Source organism: Rutidosis leptorrhynchoides, chromosome 10 (genome assembly GCF_046630445.1).
Source record: "Rutidosis leptorrhynchoides isolate AG116_Rl617_1_P2 chromosome 10, CSIRO_AGI_Rlap_v1, whole genome shotgun sequence".
NCBI classification, from domain to species: Eukaryota; Viridiplantae; Streptophyta; class Magnoliopsida; order Asterales; family Asteraceae; genus Rutidosis; species Rutidosis leptorrhynchoides.
Window position 1 is genome coordinate 73,759,923 of NC_092342.1, and position 21,473 is coordinate 73,781,395.

The 21,473-nt window shown below is 32.7% G+C and overlaps 1 protein-coding gene across 1 annotated transcript; it reads right to left on the reverse strand.

Moving 5' to 3' along the window:
• Positions 1-3,957: 3,957 nt before the first annotated feature.
• LOC139870377 (homologous-pairing protein 2 homolog) lies at positions 3,958-5,801 on the reverse strand. The gene is made up of 6 exons (XM_071858187.1): positions 5,774-5,801; positions 5,645-5,670; positions 4,787-5,054; positions 4,622-4,692; positions 4,341-4,529; positions 3,958-4,237 (listed from the first exon to the last, which is right to left on the reverse strand). Exons 1-6 carry the CDS (start codon positions 5,799-5,801, stop codon positions 4,139-4,141), a joined length of 681 nt encoding a protein of 226 aa, XP_071714288.1. The 3' UTR covers positions 3,958-4,138.
• Positions 5,802-21,473: the final 15,672 nt, after the last annotated feature.

A 21,473-nucleotide genomic window follows, 5' to 3' on the forward strand; every position in this document is an offset into this window, starting at 1 on the left:
TGAATGCCCAAAAAAGGTACGAATAATCTTCCCATTTGGAAATACAATTGAAGATTGCTTCGATTGGATCACTGAGTGTGCAGGTTTGCTTGCATGTAGATATAATGTATTCGTGTTGGCGAACTTAATTAAATTAATTTAATCTATAGTGAAAATTAAAATTGCCATGCTTGAACCCATTACTCGACAGGTGATGATGTCATTTGTCACCCATAACGTCTCTAAATTTGGTGTTTCTTGAATGGAAGTTGAAATAATACAAATTATCCACGAAAACAACACATTTTGAGTTTGTGATTGTTATTTCAAATTTTTAGTTGGTATTGTTACTGTAGTGTTGAATATCTTGAAGGTGGTCATCATCATTAATTTTATTATCATTTAGTATTCATGTTTCACGTCAAATTGGGATCTTTAATACAAAAAAAAAAAAAAAAAAAAAAAAAAAAAAAAAAAAAAATTGGGATCTTTAATACAAGTATTGAAAGATAACCTTGGGAAGGCGGTCTCCTATATATGAGAAAAATTGATTTTATCGGACATTGCTTCTACGTAGTTTTAGTCTTCTAGGAATTGGCAACATTGACAAAGGGAGGTTCACGGGCGTACATAAGAGCGGAACCTAGATAGAACGCGGATTATTTGATCCATATTGATGCAATGCGGGCAGTCTTTAGACTGGCGCCTACTAAAAGAAATTGCTTGAGATCAAGTAAGAAACTCGAGTTCATTAATGGGGTTTAAGCTTTTAAGAAGATTCAGGTTGACAACTTTTTCGGCTTTCCATAGAGCCAGATGTGGAATACACTTCAAAGGTTAAAGGCCAAGGGCTAATCGTTCTATTACTTGAATTGAACTTCAACCATCACTCCAGTTGATCCAAAATTGTAGTTTCCAAACTAAAGGGGGGTCATGGGTAACAATAATTTAATAATACACCTAGAGAACATTGTAAACACACCTTAAATATATATCATGATCACAAAGAATAAGTTATTACTTTGGTTTTCAAGTGTTTGTGGTCTTGTATTTCCTGCTTTGTATCGACGTAAGAGTCTCAGACTCAGCCTCTTCTTTGTTTTACTTGATCTACTTTGTGCATCATTTTTATCCAAAACAAAATCACAATCTAAACAAAGAGATCAGATGGCTATGGGAAGAAATATTGCTGCTCTCCTTGGCCAAAAATTCAAGACCTTCAAGCTTAAAACCAACTTAGACCTCGCAATTTTTCGCTAGATCGGAGCTCTTGGCATTGCTTTGTTCTCTCCTTTCCCGTCGGCGAGGTCCAAATATTTTGTTCAAAATTTCTTTGTTCGTTCTGAATCGCTTGCAGAATCAAATCATGTTCCCAGTGGCAGAATCAGAATTTTTTTTTTCGTATCGGAGGTGAAATGGTTATTTAAAAACGTTCACATTCACTGTAATTTTTTTTTTCTTCCATGATAAAATCTTTTGGGTCAACTTTTGGGTTGGTGAAAAATTTGAAGAATTTTGTGCAATATATAAAGATTTTTGGGGCAAAATCAAATTTTAAGTCTGAAAATTTCAAATTCACTTGACAAAATCAAAAAACCCAATTCTAACACCGGAAATTTCAAATTCACTGGCGACGGGTGCCATTCCGCGCCCCTATGTAGTTTCGACACTGCATGTTCCACTAGATCTTATATTAGCTATACATCCTTCTTGCATTTATGCCAGTGCCGCCGCTAGTGCAATGGGCTTTGGCTTGTGTAGTTCAAAAATGATCCTCAACAACCATAGCACCCTTGGTTCACCTTAGCACGCTCGATCTTGGCTCAACCCATTCTCCTTAACGGGTTAACCACCATGAACAAGCTCTCTGGGTAATGTCTCATCTCTTTTTTTTACTAACGTGCGTTTTAACACGAAACTACAAGCATATTATATATTAGCAAGTAACTTTGAATCTACAATACTGATTGTATAGTGGTATACATGTAACAGGTTGATTATCAAATACCAAATCTTGTTAGATGTGTATGGTATGATTTATGAGTATTTTCTTCTTGAACGAAGAACGATCAACGTATGTAAAATGGCAATACAATTACAGTTGTATTCTTGGTAATTGAATAACACCCAATGTAGGAAATTGTAGCTTTGAATTAAGCCATTTTTGTGCAACTTTCGACCTATTCCACATGTTTAAAAATTAGGGAGTGCATTATTTTCCTACTTTATTTAGCTTGTTTAATAATTAGTCCATCTCAAAATAAATATTCACCTTATTATCTATATTCGTTTCAAAATAATTGTCTATTTATAGTAAAATAACTACTAAATATCATATAGACTCCTCAATTTACTTTTATTTATTCTTCTCAATCATTTATTTATTAAATAAAGTCAGTCAACTTATTTTGAATATACTGACAAAAATGTCATTTTAAACTCCTCAATATAATAACATTTATTTAACTTATCTTAAATTCAATAAAAATTCATATGTGACATTCGTTTTGAGAATGTGTATAAAATGCGACCTAAATCAACCCTTTTATAAGTAAATAATCTTAAGTTCACCTCAATAATTTAGTTTTTAAACCATTATACATGTGCTACTAAAAAAAAATCATAATTCTTGCAAATTTACATAACATTAAACATCCAGTGATTTGTTTGAAACGAGCCGAATAATACATCAATATTTCAGTGAATTATTATTTAAACCCAACTCACAAAGTAGGTCATTGCCGCATCTAGTAAATGAATAACCAACTTTCTGTGTTGTTGTATAGCTAACTTTGACTATGATAGTGCAAGCAATGGTTCCAGAACTGCTGCTTTCTCCGACTCTGATAAGACCACACTCCCTATCGTAATAGTTTTTAAGAGAGCTTCATTCCTCCACATCAGCGTCACATCACCACAAAACCTTTAACATTCCTTTAACTAATCATTCTCTATCATACACTCCACCATCTAACTTCAACCTATTTAAATTATTTTTAAAATAGAATAAATAAATAAATAAAAATTAATTAACATTATCTAGAATGTACATATCCGTGTTCCACATTTTCATAATTATTATCATCTTAAACTCCACACAAAGATCTATTATTCAACAACTACTCATCGGAATCTTCATACCTTTGAGAATCTTCACATTACAAATGCATCAAGGCCACAATCGATATCCACTTACAACATCACCATGCACGGTGTCGGAGCAAGTTAGTTCGCCGTCGCACGTCACCTCTGACGAGAAGGCACTTGATCTTCGTCTTCGATCCGACGAATAATGAACGATTTAACCCGATTGGTAAATTAAATGGTATTATTTTTGAATTAAAAAGAAAACAAAAAAGTTGAAGTGGGACGCACCATGGCTCGTTAAGCTTTCATTGCAGGCACCACTAGCGAGCCGCTGCTTATCGCCGTCACTCGCTGGCGAGCCTTGACGGGTGCTTCTGGCGATCGATAGGTTGTGGCCTAGTACAGTTATCCCTAAATTAAAACTAAAATTAAATTGCTTTTCTTACTACCCTAAGCTCAATGATATTGTACTGGCACAAAACTCAGATATCAATGGGACATCCTAGGTAAAATTCAAAGAACGAACATCCTTTCCATCAACTATAATATGAGCACTTCTTTTTCTTAAATAAAAATAATCACATAGTTCATAGCAAGTGTTTGACTGTTGTTCAAATAGATACCATTAACATTTAACATTCAAATTATAAATAAGTTTGATAGACCAGATACTTTTCACAGATGCTTGAAACAAATGTGTGCAACTTGTTCTGGTCTTCATAAAGTCTTCTAATTTCATAGTATAAAATACATTTAACTGAATTTCAGAAGACCAAACTTTAATCCACCAAAGTTTGTTGTTAATACCAGTCAACCCTTATTGAGTCTTATACTATTTTTTATTGGGATTTATTATATGAAACAGAACAGAATACTCTTCCAACTGTTCTCATTTTTTCAAATAATACTAACACAAATTTACAGAGCATATGAAATTACTAACTGAATATCAAAGTCAACATTTAACATACTGTAATAAGGCCACTAACTTATCAATTCAATTTACCTTAAAAGACAAGCAACTGCCTACTTGCTTATACGTATAGAATGATGTCATGCTGGATAAAACCTACTATCCCCTAGGACGTTTCGTTCCATGTGGCATGATTAGAGTAGCATATGCTTGCAAACTCACACCGATATCTTCATCATACTCAACACCAAGTTCCTCCTGCACAAGTAACAACAGCAACACAAACAAATAAATCACATTCAGTAATCATATTTACACCATCAATAACTTAACTTTGATAAAAGATTCGATAAAAGAAAACCTTAAACTCATTCGGATTTTTTGAAGAGTTTTCATTAATAGCATCCCATACGTCTTTAAACATCCTCTTCCGCTTTCTCCAGTGACTTACTGCATCCGAGAAGTTTTTCTCAACAACTTTACGTTCTTCTGGGCTTACTAACGTAACTCCTTCACGTAGTTTCGACAATCTCTCTTCCATTTCCTCAACCTAATAACGTCATAAGACGCTTAGTATAAATACAAGTAAAAAGGTATACGAAGATGCATCATGCAAAAGTTCAAAGTAGTCGTTTCAACAACCTGCTTTCTTAGCTTAGCATCATTTGAATATATCTCATCCAGTGTTAGGTTTGACTGCAAAGATTTAATCTCTGCAGCACCAAAGATCATTCGTCAAGTAACACATATTAATAATCGAATACCCACATTGTATGTATAAATTAGTTACACTTTCATAACAAGTACCTCCTTCAAGCTGACTATTAGCTTTCTTCTGTTCTTCGAGCATCTCTTGTAACTTGCCATTTTCTTCCTTCATCTGATTAAGTTCTTCAGTGTTTGGAATCTGAAACTGATCTTGCCTAGCAAGATATATCTTCTGTTTACCATATTCTTTAAACGTAATCTTTCCGCCATCAGCAAGACTATCGAGAGCCTTCTGTACGGCCGACTTTTTCAAATTAAACTTTTGCAAGAAATCAGAAACTACTTGTGAATTCAGTGGTCTATTTTGCTGTCAAAATCAACGCCACAAAATACAATTACGATCAGAACGATTCGTGATAAGCTTCCAACTCTTTAATAACTGTAACGAACTACAACTTCAAATTATACAACGGCACACACGAGTAATCCATAGATTACAAAAACTGCAAGTTACACAGTAGCTCTAAAAATTATATACACACATCATTAAAGACATTAACTAGATATGCATCAGGATCAAGTTATCGCATAATTAAAACGACACACACGAGTAATCAATAGACTACAAAAACTGCAAATTACACAGTAGCTTTATAAATCACATACACACCTCATGAAAGACATTAACTAGATATATATATCAGGATCAAGTTATCTCTTAATTAAAATATCACAATAATTAGCTGTATAATAATATCATAATTCATAATAACACTTATATTGAAAAATTTACTGCAAAGTATATGTAAGATACATCATTAGATTGTTGATTACAGCACCTCAGAAGATATATTAATAAAATTAAAATTTCAAAAGGAATGCAGATAAACGGTTTAAATAAATAATATCGATTGATGAATATGTAGTTATATTAGATGAATCGGAGATGAATGTTACCTCGTTGACGAAATTAAGTACGATTCCTGCAATGATACAACGGCGAACAGTTTTTGAAAGAGTTAATGGATGAATAGATAGAGTAGCGATCAGATTAAACTGAAATATATGAGATGAGATGAAACTAACCTTCTGCGGTATCGGATTTGGGAGCCATTAGTAGTTGATCGATCAATCGATCGAGCTAGGGTTTACACTGTCGAAGATTCTAGAAAGCGCGGCAAATTTTTGATAGAGTTCCTGGAATGAATATTTCGCCCAAAAATGGAAGTGGAAAGTGTGGAACTGGGATGACGATTTGCTCAATGCGACGCCGTTCCTCCGATATTTTGGATTTGTGAGTTGGGACCATTGGTCTAATTTTAACTTCAATTTGTGAATTTGATACATTATAATATTTTTTTTTAACAGCAAATTACGAGTTACTGACGGGAGCTTGCATTGAGATACCACTCAATTGATTATATTCATGGCACATGTCGGGAGGAAAATGCATTGAAAAAACCCTCTTTGAAGATCAAACTATCAACCTTTCGACTTATTTGTTAGATCGATTAAATTTTAATTAAAGATTAAAAATTGGCTAATGTGCAACTTCAACACAAAAATCAAAATTGACGGTTTATAACTTCAATATTTTTTGTTTCTTTTAACAACGATTTCAATTAGAATTCTGCTAATGAGGACTGTCGTTAATTTGTTTTAAAATGTTGTACTGAACAATTATTTACTGAATTAAAAGTCACACTTTTTAGATTGTACAGTTAATTTATGCACGTTACAGTCTTTAGAGCTGTCGTGAACAAAATACTTTTAATACTCCGTGATAAAAACTCCACCCTATCTGATGTTACATTTTTCCTCAATCAATATTATGGGTCCGAGCATTGTTCAATAAATAAAAGTGAACATTTTGTACTCGAAGGTTTTTATATATAATAATACAGAGTAATAAGTTTAATATTACTAAAGAAAATGTCATAATACCTAGCTGAATCAAAATAACAATTGTGGAAAACCTATCAAATCAATTGGAGCTAGGCATCTAACATTCGGCTATAGTTTTTGGACCCTTTTGAATATTGAGCCCTGTCATGCTCAAATATTCGGCTCTGTTTATTATGTTATCACTCGACACTTATGTCAGTGATGATGTCTAAAAGAAGGGTTAATTTGTGGGTTCGAATAACATGCCCATTACATCATCCCTTTTATATTTATATCTTACTAATAGTAAGGGTTTTAAAGGGGGGAGTTGAATGTCGTTTTGTACAAATTTATGAAGGATAGGACCAAAATGTAGGTGCCAATTAGTGTATAAGGGTAATAGGGGTGATGTTAAATCCATTTAATTTTTTGATATATCCAACTTTTTTATATAACAATCGTTTGTAGAGTATAATTGTTAATGTATAAAAATAAGTTGACTCTAATGGATATTAAGGATCGTGGCTAAAACAATAGAACAAGATAAATAGCAAAACCTTCTCGGCTTTACTGTAAACACAACCTTCTCGGTTGACAAACAAAAAAACCTTCTCGGTTTATTTTTATTCACGATGAATAAAAGACAATAATAATTAAATCTTCAAAACTAACATCCATGAACAACTAGAAGCCTATTTACATTATCTAAAATACGGAACTAGAATAAGATAAGCATAAACTATTTATTTAGATAAACATAAAATATAAAGTTTAAAAATAACTCCAAACTTTATCCACAATCCTTGATGCCTACGTGTTCCTTGCCATCTCCTGTAGCCACATAAAAGATCGACCCACACTGTTTCTTTTGGCCCATTATCATGGTTAGTTTCTTGAACCCAACATTAATACCACCCATGCATGTAGTCATCATTATTGGGTCTAGCCCACCCGTATCTACATCATTCTCCCTTTCTTCGAAAAGACTCGCCCGCGAGTCTAGATCGTCGTCACATTCACCAACATACGGGAATAGTTCCGCAATATTAAAATTGGCCGAAATATTGTAATGATTCAGGACTTCAATTTTGTAGGTGTTAATTTGTTTCAACACACAAAAATGATCAACTGTCACATCTTCACTCTCATAATCGATTGACATTTTCAACCCATCCTCTTGTGACTCGTCTTCCTCTTCCTCAACGTCAGTATCATAAATCGGGACGGTATCTTCAACCATACAAAGTTCAGAAACGTACTCCATGTTAAAAACTTGATCAACCGAATCAACAAAGTCATCCGGTTGAGGCTTTCTTGAAATATCAAGATTTTCAAGCTTCATCTCTATATTACGCAAGAGATGTTGCATGTCTTCCAACTCTTGAATCTTGCGATTCAATCTCTCGAACTCAGTTTGTTTAGCCATGCCTGAAATCTGATACCACATAATGGATATTAAGGATCGTGGCTAAAACAATAGAACAAGATAAATAGCAAAACCTTCTCGGCTTTACTGTAAACACAACCTTCTCGGTTGACAAACAAGAAAACCTTCTCGGTTTATTTTTATTCACGATGAATAAAAGACAATAATAATTAAATCTTCAAAACTAACATCCATGAACAACTAGAAGCATATTTATATTATCTAAAATACGGAACTAGAATAAGATAAGCATAAACTATTTATTTAGATAAACACAAAATATAAAGTTTAAAAATAACTCCAAACTTTATCCACAATCCTTGATGCCTACGTGTTCCTTGCCATCTCCTATAGCGACATAAAAGATCGACCCACACTGTTTCTTTTGGCCCATTATCATGGTTAGTTTCTTGAACCCAACATTAATACCACCCATGCATGTAGTCATCATTATTGGGTCTAGCCCACCCGTATCTACATCAGACTCATTAACTAATTGACTTGAAATATCACCTCCTAGGCTCCTACATAATAGCGTACCAATTTGTAATGCTATTAACAAATTCAAAAATGGATTTGGTTCAAATTAATGAAGTACAAAGTACAATTTATACCAGTTTGTGGAAATATATGAATATATCTTTATGTCAGTCCAAAAAAGCATTTACAAGGATCTTCTGTGGTTTGTTTCAAATTACTAGTCGCGTTACTAAAGTGCTTTTTATGTAGATAGTAATAGTAATTTGGAGAACATCAAAAGGATAACCCATGTAATTACGTTACAAATTATGATTAAGAAAGATTTAAGTTATTATAATTCTATTTTAACATGATACTTTTAGATTTTAAGGTGTTTTGGTAGTGGAGGGCGATATTGAATCAACAAATACAACCCTAAGGGACATGTGTTGGCTTAATGTGCACGTCATAACACAAATCTATACTACTACTTATATACAAGCCTATGGGGTCACACACTTTAGTATTTAAACACCATTATTATATATTGTTGATATATAATATAACCTATATTTTGAAAAGCATGATTTAATTAAATAAGATTTAATTAAATATAAAATGTATATTATGGGAAAATATCAAACAAGATATCACAAAGTATTTTAAAAGTAAAATAAAAGATTTAGGATTGATATCATTCATAAATCCAAATTCTATAAAACAAAAGGGTTGTTGACCCTTGAGGTAGTTAGTGGACAAATTCAACAAATGGGTCATTTGCTTATTCATATAAAACACGATACAACACATACAATGATAATTGAGCCCAATTTTTATTTGATTAATTGTGAAAACCATCTCATATTCATTTATGAGTACTTGTCCCAAAAAATTAACAGAGCATAGCTTACTCTTTTCATTTTATTTAATTAAATAATCATGATCATGATGGGTGATGATTATTTTAATTATATTTTCCTTTTGATTTTCTTTTGAGTACTTGTACGAAGAACGAAGGTGGACAAACTGGTTTTGTTCCATTCTTTATTGAGTAATATTAGATATTACTTTATGGTTATACGGACTAGCATCCGATTGGTGTTGTTTGAGGTGCTGTGTGGATCAACCATGAAGATATTCATACAGTTTGAATATATGTTTCAACCAAGACATGGAGAGTTCTTTCTATCGTTTTTGCATCGCTCGTTAAAGACATGGAGAGTTCTTTTAATCGTTCTTGCATCGCTCGTTAAAGGTATATCTAAACTCTACTTTGTGAATTATTTACTTGACAATTATTAGTGGTGTAATTTGATCTTGTTGGGATCGTTAATTGTGTGAATGTTTTACTTGAAAATTTATATTAAAATAAATGATATTTATTTTAAAGTTAATAAAAGATGTTTATTTTCATGTTCCGCTGCGTTTATAAAATTTAAAAGTACACACGGTTTTCCATCAGTGGTATCCGAGCCGCTTTTACACCATTTTAATTGTCGTGTGACTATTCTTTAGATTTAGCTTTGTGGTGTATTGGTGAAAGTCGAAACCTTTTTGGTTTTTAAAGTCAACACGGTTGATTTAGACTTAACCTAATGACGCACAAATATGATTGAAAGAATATCACTAATTTAAATTGTAGATTTAATTATTATGGCTTGAATATTTATTATAATTGTTGATTGCTGTATTCCATGGTTGTACACATGCATTGTAACCATGGACAAGCCATATGTAGGTTTTAATAATGTAGTTATTAAAATTATGATTGCACACATAGCCCATAATGCCCCGACCTATGTATGATTGTTGTGATTGTTGATTATGGCAATATTATGTCATGTTGATTATTTATTTTATTAGAAAGGCCATTTTGAAGCCAAAGTTGTACTACCTCCGTCTCATTCCAATAGGGCAGTATTCTATTTTGGACTGTCCCATTCTAATAGTCCACTTCCATAAATAGAAAGAAAAGAAGATATTTCATTGGTGGATCTGAAGAGAGAAGATATTTCATTGGTGGAGAAATGAAGTTAGTGAAATTTCCTAAAACTGCGTGTTTTTTGTCTGTGGACTATTGGAATGAGACGGAGGGAGTATTTTATTTATTTTTCAATTTCATAGTATTTATTTATATTTATTCTAAATTGTAAAAGTATTAGATTAGTTGTATTTTTCAATTTTAAATAAATGTAATAAGATGAAGATTGAAGATAAAGATGCAACGTGGATTTTGACTTAGAAGATGGCGAATAGGTCAAATTAACTACGATGGCGTTTTTACAAGTTTTCATTTGGTTCTTAAATCAAGTGGGAGCTACGATATTACCCTTAGTTTGACCACTTGATCCCATGTCGGCTCATGGGATCAATCATAGGATTTTTTGGGCTAGGATATGTGTGTGTGATGCATGATTGTGTTTTATTTTATGCATTTATATTTAATTATTGATTATAATATATGCTAAATATTTTTTGATGAAAACATCAAATAAAACCGATAACGAGTTTCAAGATTAAAATTGATGATTTTAAAAAGTTAAACTCTAACGAGTTTAAAATTGATGATTTTGAAACTTAAATAATATATATGGGTGACATCTTTTAAAACTTTTTTATAACGATACACTTATCCGGTCCTCCTGTTTGCTCAGCTCCTGCTGCTAAGCAAAATTCTTATCGGGAGTTGTTCGATGAGTAGGAGAAGTAGGATGAAAGGGTGAAAAAGAATAAGTCGAATACTTTGTGGAAAGGATATGGTAAATCATTTGCCAGGAAAATATTCCACCTTCCAAGAAGTAAATCCCAACAAAAGACGCCGAATGTTTCCATTGTGGAAAGGTTGGCAATTGGAGAAGGAAGTTGTCCTATCTACCAATCTGAGATGAGAAAAGGCAATGCTGGTAAGACTAGAAATCTCAATTATATTTCATATACAGATATATACTTCTTCTAGTGATTTTTGGATCTTTGTTAACTGGTTGTGGCTTTCACACTTGTAACAATATGAAGGGAATGAGAGGAAGTAACAGACTGTAGAAAGGCACACTAGATTTGCGAGTGAGCAATGGGAATCAAACTTCGGTTGAAGCCATTGGTCACTATGAGCTTACTCTTCCAAGTGGGCTTATTGTTTTGTTGGAACAATGTTATTATGCTCCTTGTACTAGGAGCAATATGATTTGAAAGATGCTGGTTTTGAACTTGCATTTACGCACTTTGATATTTTAAATTCTAAGGATAATATTTTTTTTTATCTTAATGCCTATCCAAGTGATGGTATTTTTGAAATTGATATGCATTGTGTGATTTCAATGAGAATTCTATGTATACCTGTACCGCCAAGCAATTCAAGCAACGCTTGAATAAGACCTATCTATGACATTGTCATCTTGGTCATATAAACAACGCATTTCAAAACTCCATTCTTATGGACTTTTGGAATCAAATGGCTTTGAGTCATTTGATGTATGTGAGTAATGTTTATGTGAAAGGATGACAAAATCTCATTTCTCCGACTTAGGTGAAAGAGCTACATATCTTTTAGGACTAACACATATTGATGTATATGGCTGATGTGTGCGAGACGGTGTATAAAATAGTTATATTTTTACAAGGAAATACTATTAAATACGATACAATTTTACACAAGTGAGTTATTTATTTATAGAGTGGATATACCTAAACCTTGCTACAACACTTATAGGCAGTGTACCTAATCATACAGTAGTGTGGTTTTTAGTAAGTCCGGTTCGTTCCACAGGGAGACTTAGCCAAGTTTAACGCTATATTTTTAACTTATGATTGTAAAAATACAAAAATATATATAAGTAGTATTATTATTATAAAAGGGGGTTTTTACCGTTTAATGACCGGTTTGTCGATTTTAAAACTTTAGTCGCAGTTAAAACCTAATGTAAAATATTAAAAATAAATATAACTTAATTTAGAGCGTAAAGTAAATAACGATAATGAAATTGCGATAAATAAAAGTACGATAATTAAAAGTGCAATTAAATACAATGACAGTAAATAAAAAGTGCGATAATTAAAAGTGCAATTAAATATGAAATAAATAATTATGCTTATTTAAACTTCCGTAATCATGATGTTTGACGTGTTGGTTTTAGTTTATTCCCATGGGTTAATTGTCCTTTATCCTGGATTATTCAATATGTCCATACGAATTTGTCCATAATAGTCCATCAGTCATAATCATAAAATACAAGAGTCTTCGTCAAATTATTCTTATTCCCGAAGTCAAATATTCCAACTAATTGGGGATTCGAATTGTAAAAAGGTTCTAATACTTTGTTTAATGAATACACCAGGTTATCGACTGCAAGTAAACCAAGGTTTTACTACTTTGTTAACAATTACACCAATTACCCTTGAATGTAATCCACCCCTATTTCAACAAGTCTATTAACTATTAATCCAGTTCCGTGTCCGGTAAAATGAACAATTATTGGTATTTATAGATATTCCGCCCACCGTGCCCAGTTAAGCGTATGTGGTTATATATAAATACGTCAAATTATAAGTCTATATATTAAATTAACGAGGTATCGTTTAGTTAATATAAAACTCATTAATAGCCCATAGTCTAATTTCCACAAGTGTCGTTCTTTTGTCCAAGCCCCAATTATGGTACAAAGCCCAATTACCCAATTTTAATATTTAGGCCAACATCACGATTACTTCGGCATTAAATAAGCATAATAATAACTTAGCTACGAGACATTAATTTAAAAAGGTTGAACATAACTTACAATGATTAAAAAAAGCGTAGCGTTACACGGACAGAATTTCGACTTACACCCTTACAATATTCGCTAACATACCCTTATTATTAGAATTAAAATTAAAATTAAAATTATAATATATATATATCGTTGAGTGATGGAAGAGAAAAAGATGGATTAAACTAAGCCAAAACACGCGAAATTTATAGATGTGGCCTGCTACCTACTGCCATGCTATCGCATGGGATTTAGGCCTTCAGGCCATGTGATCGTATGGCCACTTTTTCCAGCTCACATGATTTGTTTCCTAGATTTGCCGACGATTTTAAATATAATATATAATATATATATAATTTTAAGAATTATTTAAATATTATATTATATTCATGTACATAGTTGACTTGTAATTTTTAGTCCGTTGCGTCGAGCGTTGAGAGTTGACTCTGGTCCCGGTTCCGGATTTTCGAACGTCCTTGCGTACAATTTAATATCTTGTATTTTGCGTTTCGCGTCTTGTACTCTTGTAATTTTGAGACGTTTCTCATCAATAATTTGAACCACTTTGATTGTACTTTGTACTTTTGAGCTTTTTAGTCGTTTGTGTCTTCAATTCGTCGAATCTGTCTTTTGTCTTCACCTTTTATTATTTAAACGAATATCACTTGTAAATAGAACAATTGCAACTAAAAGCTTGTCTTTCTTGAGGGATAATGCTATGAAATATATGTTCGTTTTTAGCATTATCAAATATTCCCACACTTGAGCGTTGCTTGTCCTCAAGCAATATAGTCTTGAAATAAAAATATACTAGAATCACTTTTTTATTCTTCACACTTTGTACATCAGTGATTTCTATACGGCGGTATGAACAATGGTAGTAACGATGTGGTTTACAGTCCCACATGACTATAAAAATTTAGATCCTTAAGGAAATTGGATCTTTATGAAAACATTTGATCTTTTTGAAAATTAAATCTAGCTTTTACCCTAGATAAGTTTTCTGGAATAACCCTTCACCGGTGTTTGCAAATTGTTTTTATGGGTTTAGTGGGTTTCAGATTTGAAAATTTTAGCTCAAAACTTATGGTTTTGTGTCACCCACTTGCTAACCTTGTATTAGGAAAGCAACACGTCCAGTATACTTGCTCTGTATATTACCTTTCGGTAAACTACCGTCTGGTTGTAAAGGAAAGTGTTGAACAACCAACTGTTAAGGCAATGTCCCCTAACATGCTTTTAATTATGGTCTATAACGTGTCGGATGCAATTACTATCCTTTGTAGGAGTAATAGTAAAGCTCACCGTTATAATTTTTTGATCTGGCACAAGGTCCTGTCTTTGACCATGCTATGAAACCACCGTTCTTACGGTTGACACCCGATTTGGTTCAGGTGACCTAATGAATTCCAGGTGAATTCCTAGAATTTTACGTTCAATGGTAATGAACGCATTGAAAATGGGTTTTCAGAAAACAAATCGGTTTATAATTTGATCAAAATATTTTCTCGTTCAAGCTCGAGTTTAGATATAATCGAATTCCATGAGTTTGTAATTCTCAATCTTTAAGGTCAATCTCTAGGATTGAGTAATATCAGGCTTAAAAGCTGATTTTTAATCTTTAAGGAGATTATCCTTTTCTGGGGGTCTGATTCATTAGTCTTATCAAGCTAATTTGCACGGCGCCCTCCCCATTTTACGAGACAGATCCTCTCATGGTTAGGATAAGTCTGACCACTTCGCGACCCTGTTTGATGCCGAGGTCCGTGGATTTCCAGCTGATTTTCGAGAAAACTTTTCAAGGTTTTTCGTAGACTCTACAACTAGTCTGGACGACAACTTCATGACCTAAATCAAGAAGCGCGTTTCTTTTTCGGAAGACTTTACTTTCTTTTAATGATAGAATTGATTCATCGTGTATATCCATCTTTCTTTCAAATATCTTACAATTTACCAGGTAAAACGGTTAATTTTGTCCAAAACAAAAGTATCTTCAATTATTTGTACAAAAATATGTGATATATGTTTTTAAATAACTTGGTAAATTTTTCCCACACTTGACTTTTATTTTCCTTTTTATTGTCCTCTATTCCATTTTAAATGAATTCTAACATTTTGGTTTGTTTCTCAATTTATGTCCTTTCTGAGGTAACAATAATTTCGGTGTTGACACCTAGTTTTATCGTTCATAAATATGTATAAATATGATTTTGAATTCATTTAATTGAAAATTTTGAAAATTTTTACTAGAATTGGGTAGTCAGTATATAAGACTAGGGATGTTCTTTATTATCAGAGATCACTAGATTCTAATACAACTACTGCGTTACTAGTATTTTTTTTAATGGTAACCAAGTGTTTAAATTAAAAATTTTTAAAATCCGAAAGAATTTAACCTCTTCCCACACTTAAGATCTTGCAATGCCCTCATTTGCAAGAAATCAGTAACAATTTAAATTATTGAGGGTGATTCGCGTAGAAAAATGATTAAATTTTACCAAAGTTTCCAAACATATTGGCGTTTGTTTGCTGAATGATAAATGGTGCATATCATTTGTTCATTCCGTCTTGTTGTTACATCACATTTGTTTTTCGTTTTGTCGTCAAAATCAGTAGCTTTTGCTGAACTTAATGCCAGTCTTTGAAAATGCGCCGTTTTACCCTGTTGTGTACAATTGACAATATACATACATACAAATATAAACATGCATGTTAATTTGAAATGGGACTTAAAATCCCACTTTCAAATCAAATATGAAATATTAGTACAAAATAATAAAAATATCAAACAATACATTAATATATCACAATATCATATGTTTAAACATAAATAAATAAAAATAATAAAAATCATAGAAATCATAGAAATCACCAACTGGAACTATATCAATCTGGATAGGAGTTCCAGTTCAGGTTGTCGTCCGGGTTCCATGGTTGGTGATAGGTGTACTAGTAGGCCTGGTTAGGGTCGTAGAGAGTATATGGTGGTCTCATCTCGGGCTGGTGTGGAGGATAGTAAGCGGGTCGGGTCGGGACGTAGTGATCCTGAGGTGACAGCCGGCTCATAATCTGACGCTGATGATAGTCCCATCTATCATGCTGTCGTTTCTTGGAATGTTCGTAATCATTCCGGGCTTGCCACTGCTCCATCCGACTAAATCTCTCCCCGTTTGTCATATCTACCTCATCTACACGCTGATAGACGTCAGTCATAGCCTCCCTAATGACATCCCTAATGTCATCCGCTTCCTCCATTTCCTCATCTGAAACTCTCTCTACCTGAGGATGACTACCTTCATAGGGTACTGCCTGGTTTCGTCTGCTCTTTAATACCTTAGCACCCTGATAGACCTTCAATCCTAAAGGCTCAACCTGTTCCCTACATTCCAAAAGTGTACCTCCTTGATCCTTATCTACACCTAAATACTCTCCAATGAGAGTAACAAAAATACCTCCTCCTATTATTCCCCCTTCCTGTATTCCTTCCACCATCTTAGACAAATAAAAACCAACACAGTAAGGGATATTAACCAAGCTTCATGGGTCTCGAATACACTTTAGGTAAAATAAATCATGTAAGGTCATTTTCTCCTTGTTGTGACCTCTCTGTGTAATCGAGTTAGCCAGAAATCTATGAATTATACGAAGCTCGGCTTTGTTAATATGTAAGTAGGAGTGTTTTCCTCCCAGTGTAAAAACATTATAGTTTGACATACGCCTCCAAACGGCGTTCGCGTCAAAATTCCTATCTACCCTTTCACCACGATAAATCAAATTCATACAATTGGGTAGTAGCAATTTACTAGGAGTGTAAATCTGTAATGCCCTGGCCATGTCCAGCATGGACATCCTGTACATCCTACGGCCAAGTATAAACCTAAGAAAACTTCTATCATTTAACCTATCTACATCTGCATTTAATGCTATAGTACTCATAAGCTCTATACACCATTCCTTATATACAGGTCTACGGATGGTGAATAAACGTTCCCAATCGTGAAAAGAAGTGCTGCCATACCTTTGGATCAAATGCTGTCTAACTGAGTTAGCAAGTTGGACCCTTTCCAAAGGATCCCAATCGATTACCCTTGGCACTTCTACATTTTTCGATATCAGTTTGAATTTGTTACTTTGATATGATGGGTAATCTCTCCAGCTTTTATCGAATCTCAGATTAGGATGCAACGTGTGTTCAGGAATCGTTGGGTATTCTACTGGCGGATGCATCGGAAATACTATGAAGGCATCAACAAATTGTAGAGGATCATAATAAGGTACATGTTGATCAGGCTATTGTTGTGGTTCCTGTTGTTGTTCTTGTTCGGGCTCGTATTGCGGCTCATATTCTGGTTCAGGTTCTGGTTGTGGTTGTCTAGATGATGATGATGAACCTCCAGTTTCAGTATTAGTAAATCTCTGCAAAACACATTAAACACAAAATTTGTGCATCCAAATATGCATTAGTATTAGTAAAATAATAAATTAACATAATTACAATAACATGTTAAATCAAACTTAAACTTATACGCATTTTCACAATTTTAACAATTCTACACTTTTTCAAATAAGCATAAATGAAAATGTTTACAAAGTTCATAAGCATTCAACTCAAATAACATGTTAAAACAACCTTTACTAGCAATTAAACAAGTCTCAAATGGCAATTATATCAAATTAATCAAGTTCATGAATTTTGTACTTAAAAAAATCCACTTTAATTCTCAAAAATCATGTTTAGAATCAAAGTTTGGATCATTTAGCTACCTAAACATGTTACACTACTTAATTTAGCAATAATTCATGACAAAAATCGGCCATAACCTGTTTATATCAAAAAACCCCAAATTGCTCAAGAACACAAACCCTAGATTTCTAAAATTTTTGAAGTTTTTGGCTTCAAATCAGGTTAAATAGCATCAATCTAGGTTATACATGCATAATATACTAACAATTTATCTCTAATTAACTAGAAATTAACAAAATCAAATTGGGAAAAATATAGCTCAAGAACACTTAAAATCAAATTTAAAGAGGTTTAGGGTTGAAATTGTTACCCTTTTTGATAAACTCCTTATCAAATTCTTGTTTAGAGCGGATTGTAGCAAGAAATTTGGTGAATTTTGGTGGAAAAATGATGAAATTTGAGAGGTTTTTGGAGAGTGCTCGTGTTTTTTGTGTGTGTGTTTTGTGGACAGAAGCAGCTCGCTGGATCTTTTTGTTTCTGGCCTGATTTCCAGCCTCATGCGATCGCATGAGGTTACAGGGTAAATCTCATGCGATCGCATGAGGTCCCTTTTTTTTTTTTTATGAAACCTTTACTAATAAAACATATAATTAATTAAAAATTAAAATTTTGTTTTTAGGATGAGAGATTTTCGGATCGTTGTCCTAGTCCGTCCCTCGACAAAATTTTTAAAATTTGTCATTTTTTAAGCGCAGTTTTAAAAGCAAAGATTTTTTTGTTTTTTTTAAATGTTTTTGGCATACTTTAATTCAATAAGATTAAAAATAATGATAATAAAAGTTCTCGTCCCTCCCTTGGGTAAAGCAATTTCGGTTCAACGACCTAGTTTTCAACTCACGACGAATTTTAAAAATCAATTTTTAACTTAGCGAAATAAAGTAAATTTTTGTTTTTAAATTCACACCAAACTTAAATTTAAAATGCATAAAATTAAAAATTAATTTTTTTAAAAATTCATACCAAACTTATATTATATTTTTATTTTTATACATACAAACTTATATTAAAAATATTAATTTTTCAAATATTTACAAACTTAAATATATTGATTTTAAAAGTTTACAATAATAATTTAATATTAATATATTAATTTTAAAAAGAAAGTAAAAATAAAAATTAAAAATCTTTTTTTTCTCCCACTTTAATCAATCAAATATTATCAAAAATATACTCCCCTCTTTTCGGTAAAGTAATTTCGGCTATATTACCTAGTTTTACTCCTGACGAATCTCTGAAATATTTTGGGTTGATTGATTAAAGATATTTATACCTGAAGAATAAACGGTAAATTTCGCAGTGATGTAATAAATTTTTGTATGATATCAATAATTTCGGTCGCAAAACCTAATTTTATTGAGTATCAATTTAATACTTTATAGCGAACAATTTAGCGTTTAATATCAAAAGGTTAAAAGCAAAATAAAAAAATAAAAACTGTACATACTTACCTGTGAGATAGAATTCTTAGTGACCTGTTTTAGCCCACTCATAAGATAGTCGGACTAATTGGTTTTCCATAGCTACATAGGCATAACCTCGAGCATTCAACGATTTTTCTTCGAAACATATGAATGGTCCTTCTCTGCATAAAGTAACGAACTCGGTATTGGAATATGTCTGATTCGTCTAGCATTTTCCTTCGTGTGACCATTTTCTGCATTTGTGACATCTTTCAAGGTGTCGTGCTCTTCTTTTCGCTGCGGATTTTGATTTTCCTTTACCAAAATGTAACTTATTATGATCGTTTCTGAGTTCTTTTCTTACTCCGTCCAATTTGGCTCTTATTAATGATACCAGGTTACTCGGAAGTGTGTCATTATTACGTTTAGTGATCAAAGCGTGTAGCATTAGACCATGGTTCAGATCAAAGGAATTTCTTCATCTCGTAAAACCAAAAAAAAATAAAAATTCAGAATGGGGGGAGAAGACTAGTTCTTTAGGGTCTGCTAGGGAAAGACCATTCGGATTCCATTCTCGAGAACTACACGAAAACATAATATCTAACTCTAACAGAAATACATATTACCCTAAAAAGATTCGAACCTCCCCACACTTAGTTAGATGTGGTGTTAACGTTATTTTCAATTGGAGCATCAATAACTTGTATATCTCTGACTTTTGCTTTAATCCATTTGTTGATTTCCTCCGTAACTTTCACAAATTCAACTAACATCGCCTTTTCTTTTGACGATAAATTGGATACTAATCGGTTACCTAACTTAAAGTTTCCCTTAATCTTAGCATCGTGGATCCGTTTATAAAGTTTCTTCGTTGAACTATTAAAAACGGGTTCATCTAATTTCGTATCATCAACGGAGTTCTTTGTGATCGGATCATCATTAAGTGTTTCTTCATCTTCCCCACACTTATGTATTTTTATTGGTTTAACAGTTTTGGTTGGTGGAGATCTAAACTTTCAGTTCACAAAGGTGATCGATTTATCACCATCCCTAAGTGTCATTATGTAGAGACCCGTCCTAATCCATCCAGACGAAGTCCATATCAATTATAAACGATTCACAACAGTTGATTACATCGCGAGGTACTTGACCTCTATATGATACATTTTACAAACATTGCATTCGTTTTTGAAAAGACAATCTTTCATTACATTGAAAGTTGACGACATGCATACCATTTTGTAATATATCTAACTATGAATGACTTAATAATAATCTTGATGAACTCAACGACTCGAATGCAACATCTTTTGAAATATGTCATGAATGACTCCAAGTAATATCTCTAAAATGAGCAAATGTACAGCGGAAGATTTCTTTCGTACCTGAGAATAAACATGCTTTCAAGTGTCAACCAAAAGGTTGGTGAGTTCATTAGTTTAACATAAATAATCATTTTATAATTTTAATAGACCACAAGATTTCATATTTCCATTTCTCATAAACATACGTCCCATGCATAGAGACAAAAATATCATTCATATGGATTGAACACCTGGTAACCGACATTCACAATATGCATATAAGAATATCCCCATCATTCCGGGATCCTCCTTCGGACATGATATAAATTTCGAAGTACTAAAGCATCTGGTACTTTGGATGGGGCTTGTTGAGCCCGATAGATCTATCTTTAGGATTCGTGTCAATTAGGGTGTCTGTTCCCTAATTCTTAGATTACCAGACTAAAAAGGGGCATATTCGATTTCGATCATTCAACCATATAATGTAGTTTTAATTACTTGTGTCTATTTCGTAAAACAGTTATAAAAATTGCGCATGTATTCTCAGCCCAAAAATATAAAGGGTAAAAAGACAAATGAAACTCACCTAATGTATTTTATAGTAAAAATACATATATACATCATAGAACAAGTATAAGATTGGCCTCGGATTCACGAACCTATATCATTTGTATATCCATTAAAACATATATTCGTAATCAAATAAATTTATATATTACTATTAATGATGTATTTGTTATATTTAATAAATTATAAGTTTCTTTATTTATTTATATATTTTCATTTTATATATAAAGATATTAATATAGTTAAATTTTGTAATTTCA

Coding starts and splice junctions, on each gene's coding strand:
- LOC139870377 (XM_071858187.1), bottom strand. CDS start 5,801: ATGGCTCCCAAATCCGATACCGCAGAAG. Junction 4,693..4,786: donor TAATAGTCAGCTTGAAGGAG/GTACTTGTTATG, acceptor TTGGTGCTGCAG/AGATTAAATCTTTGCAGTCA. Junction 4,238..4,340: donor AAAATCCGAATGAGTTTAAG/GTTTTCTTTTAT, acceptor TTACTTGTGCAG/GAGGAACTTGGTGTTGAGTA.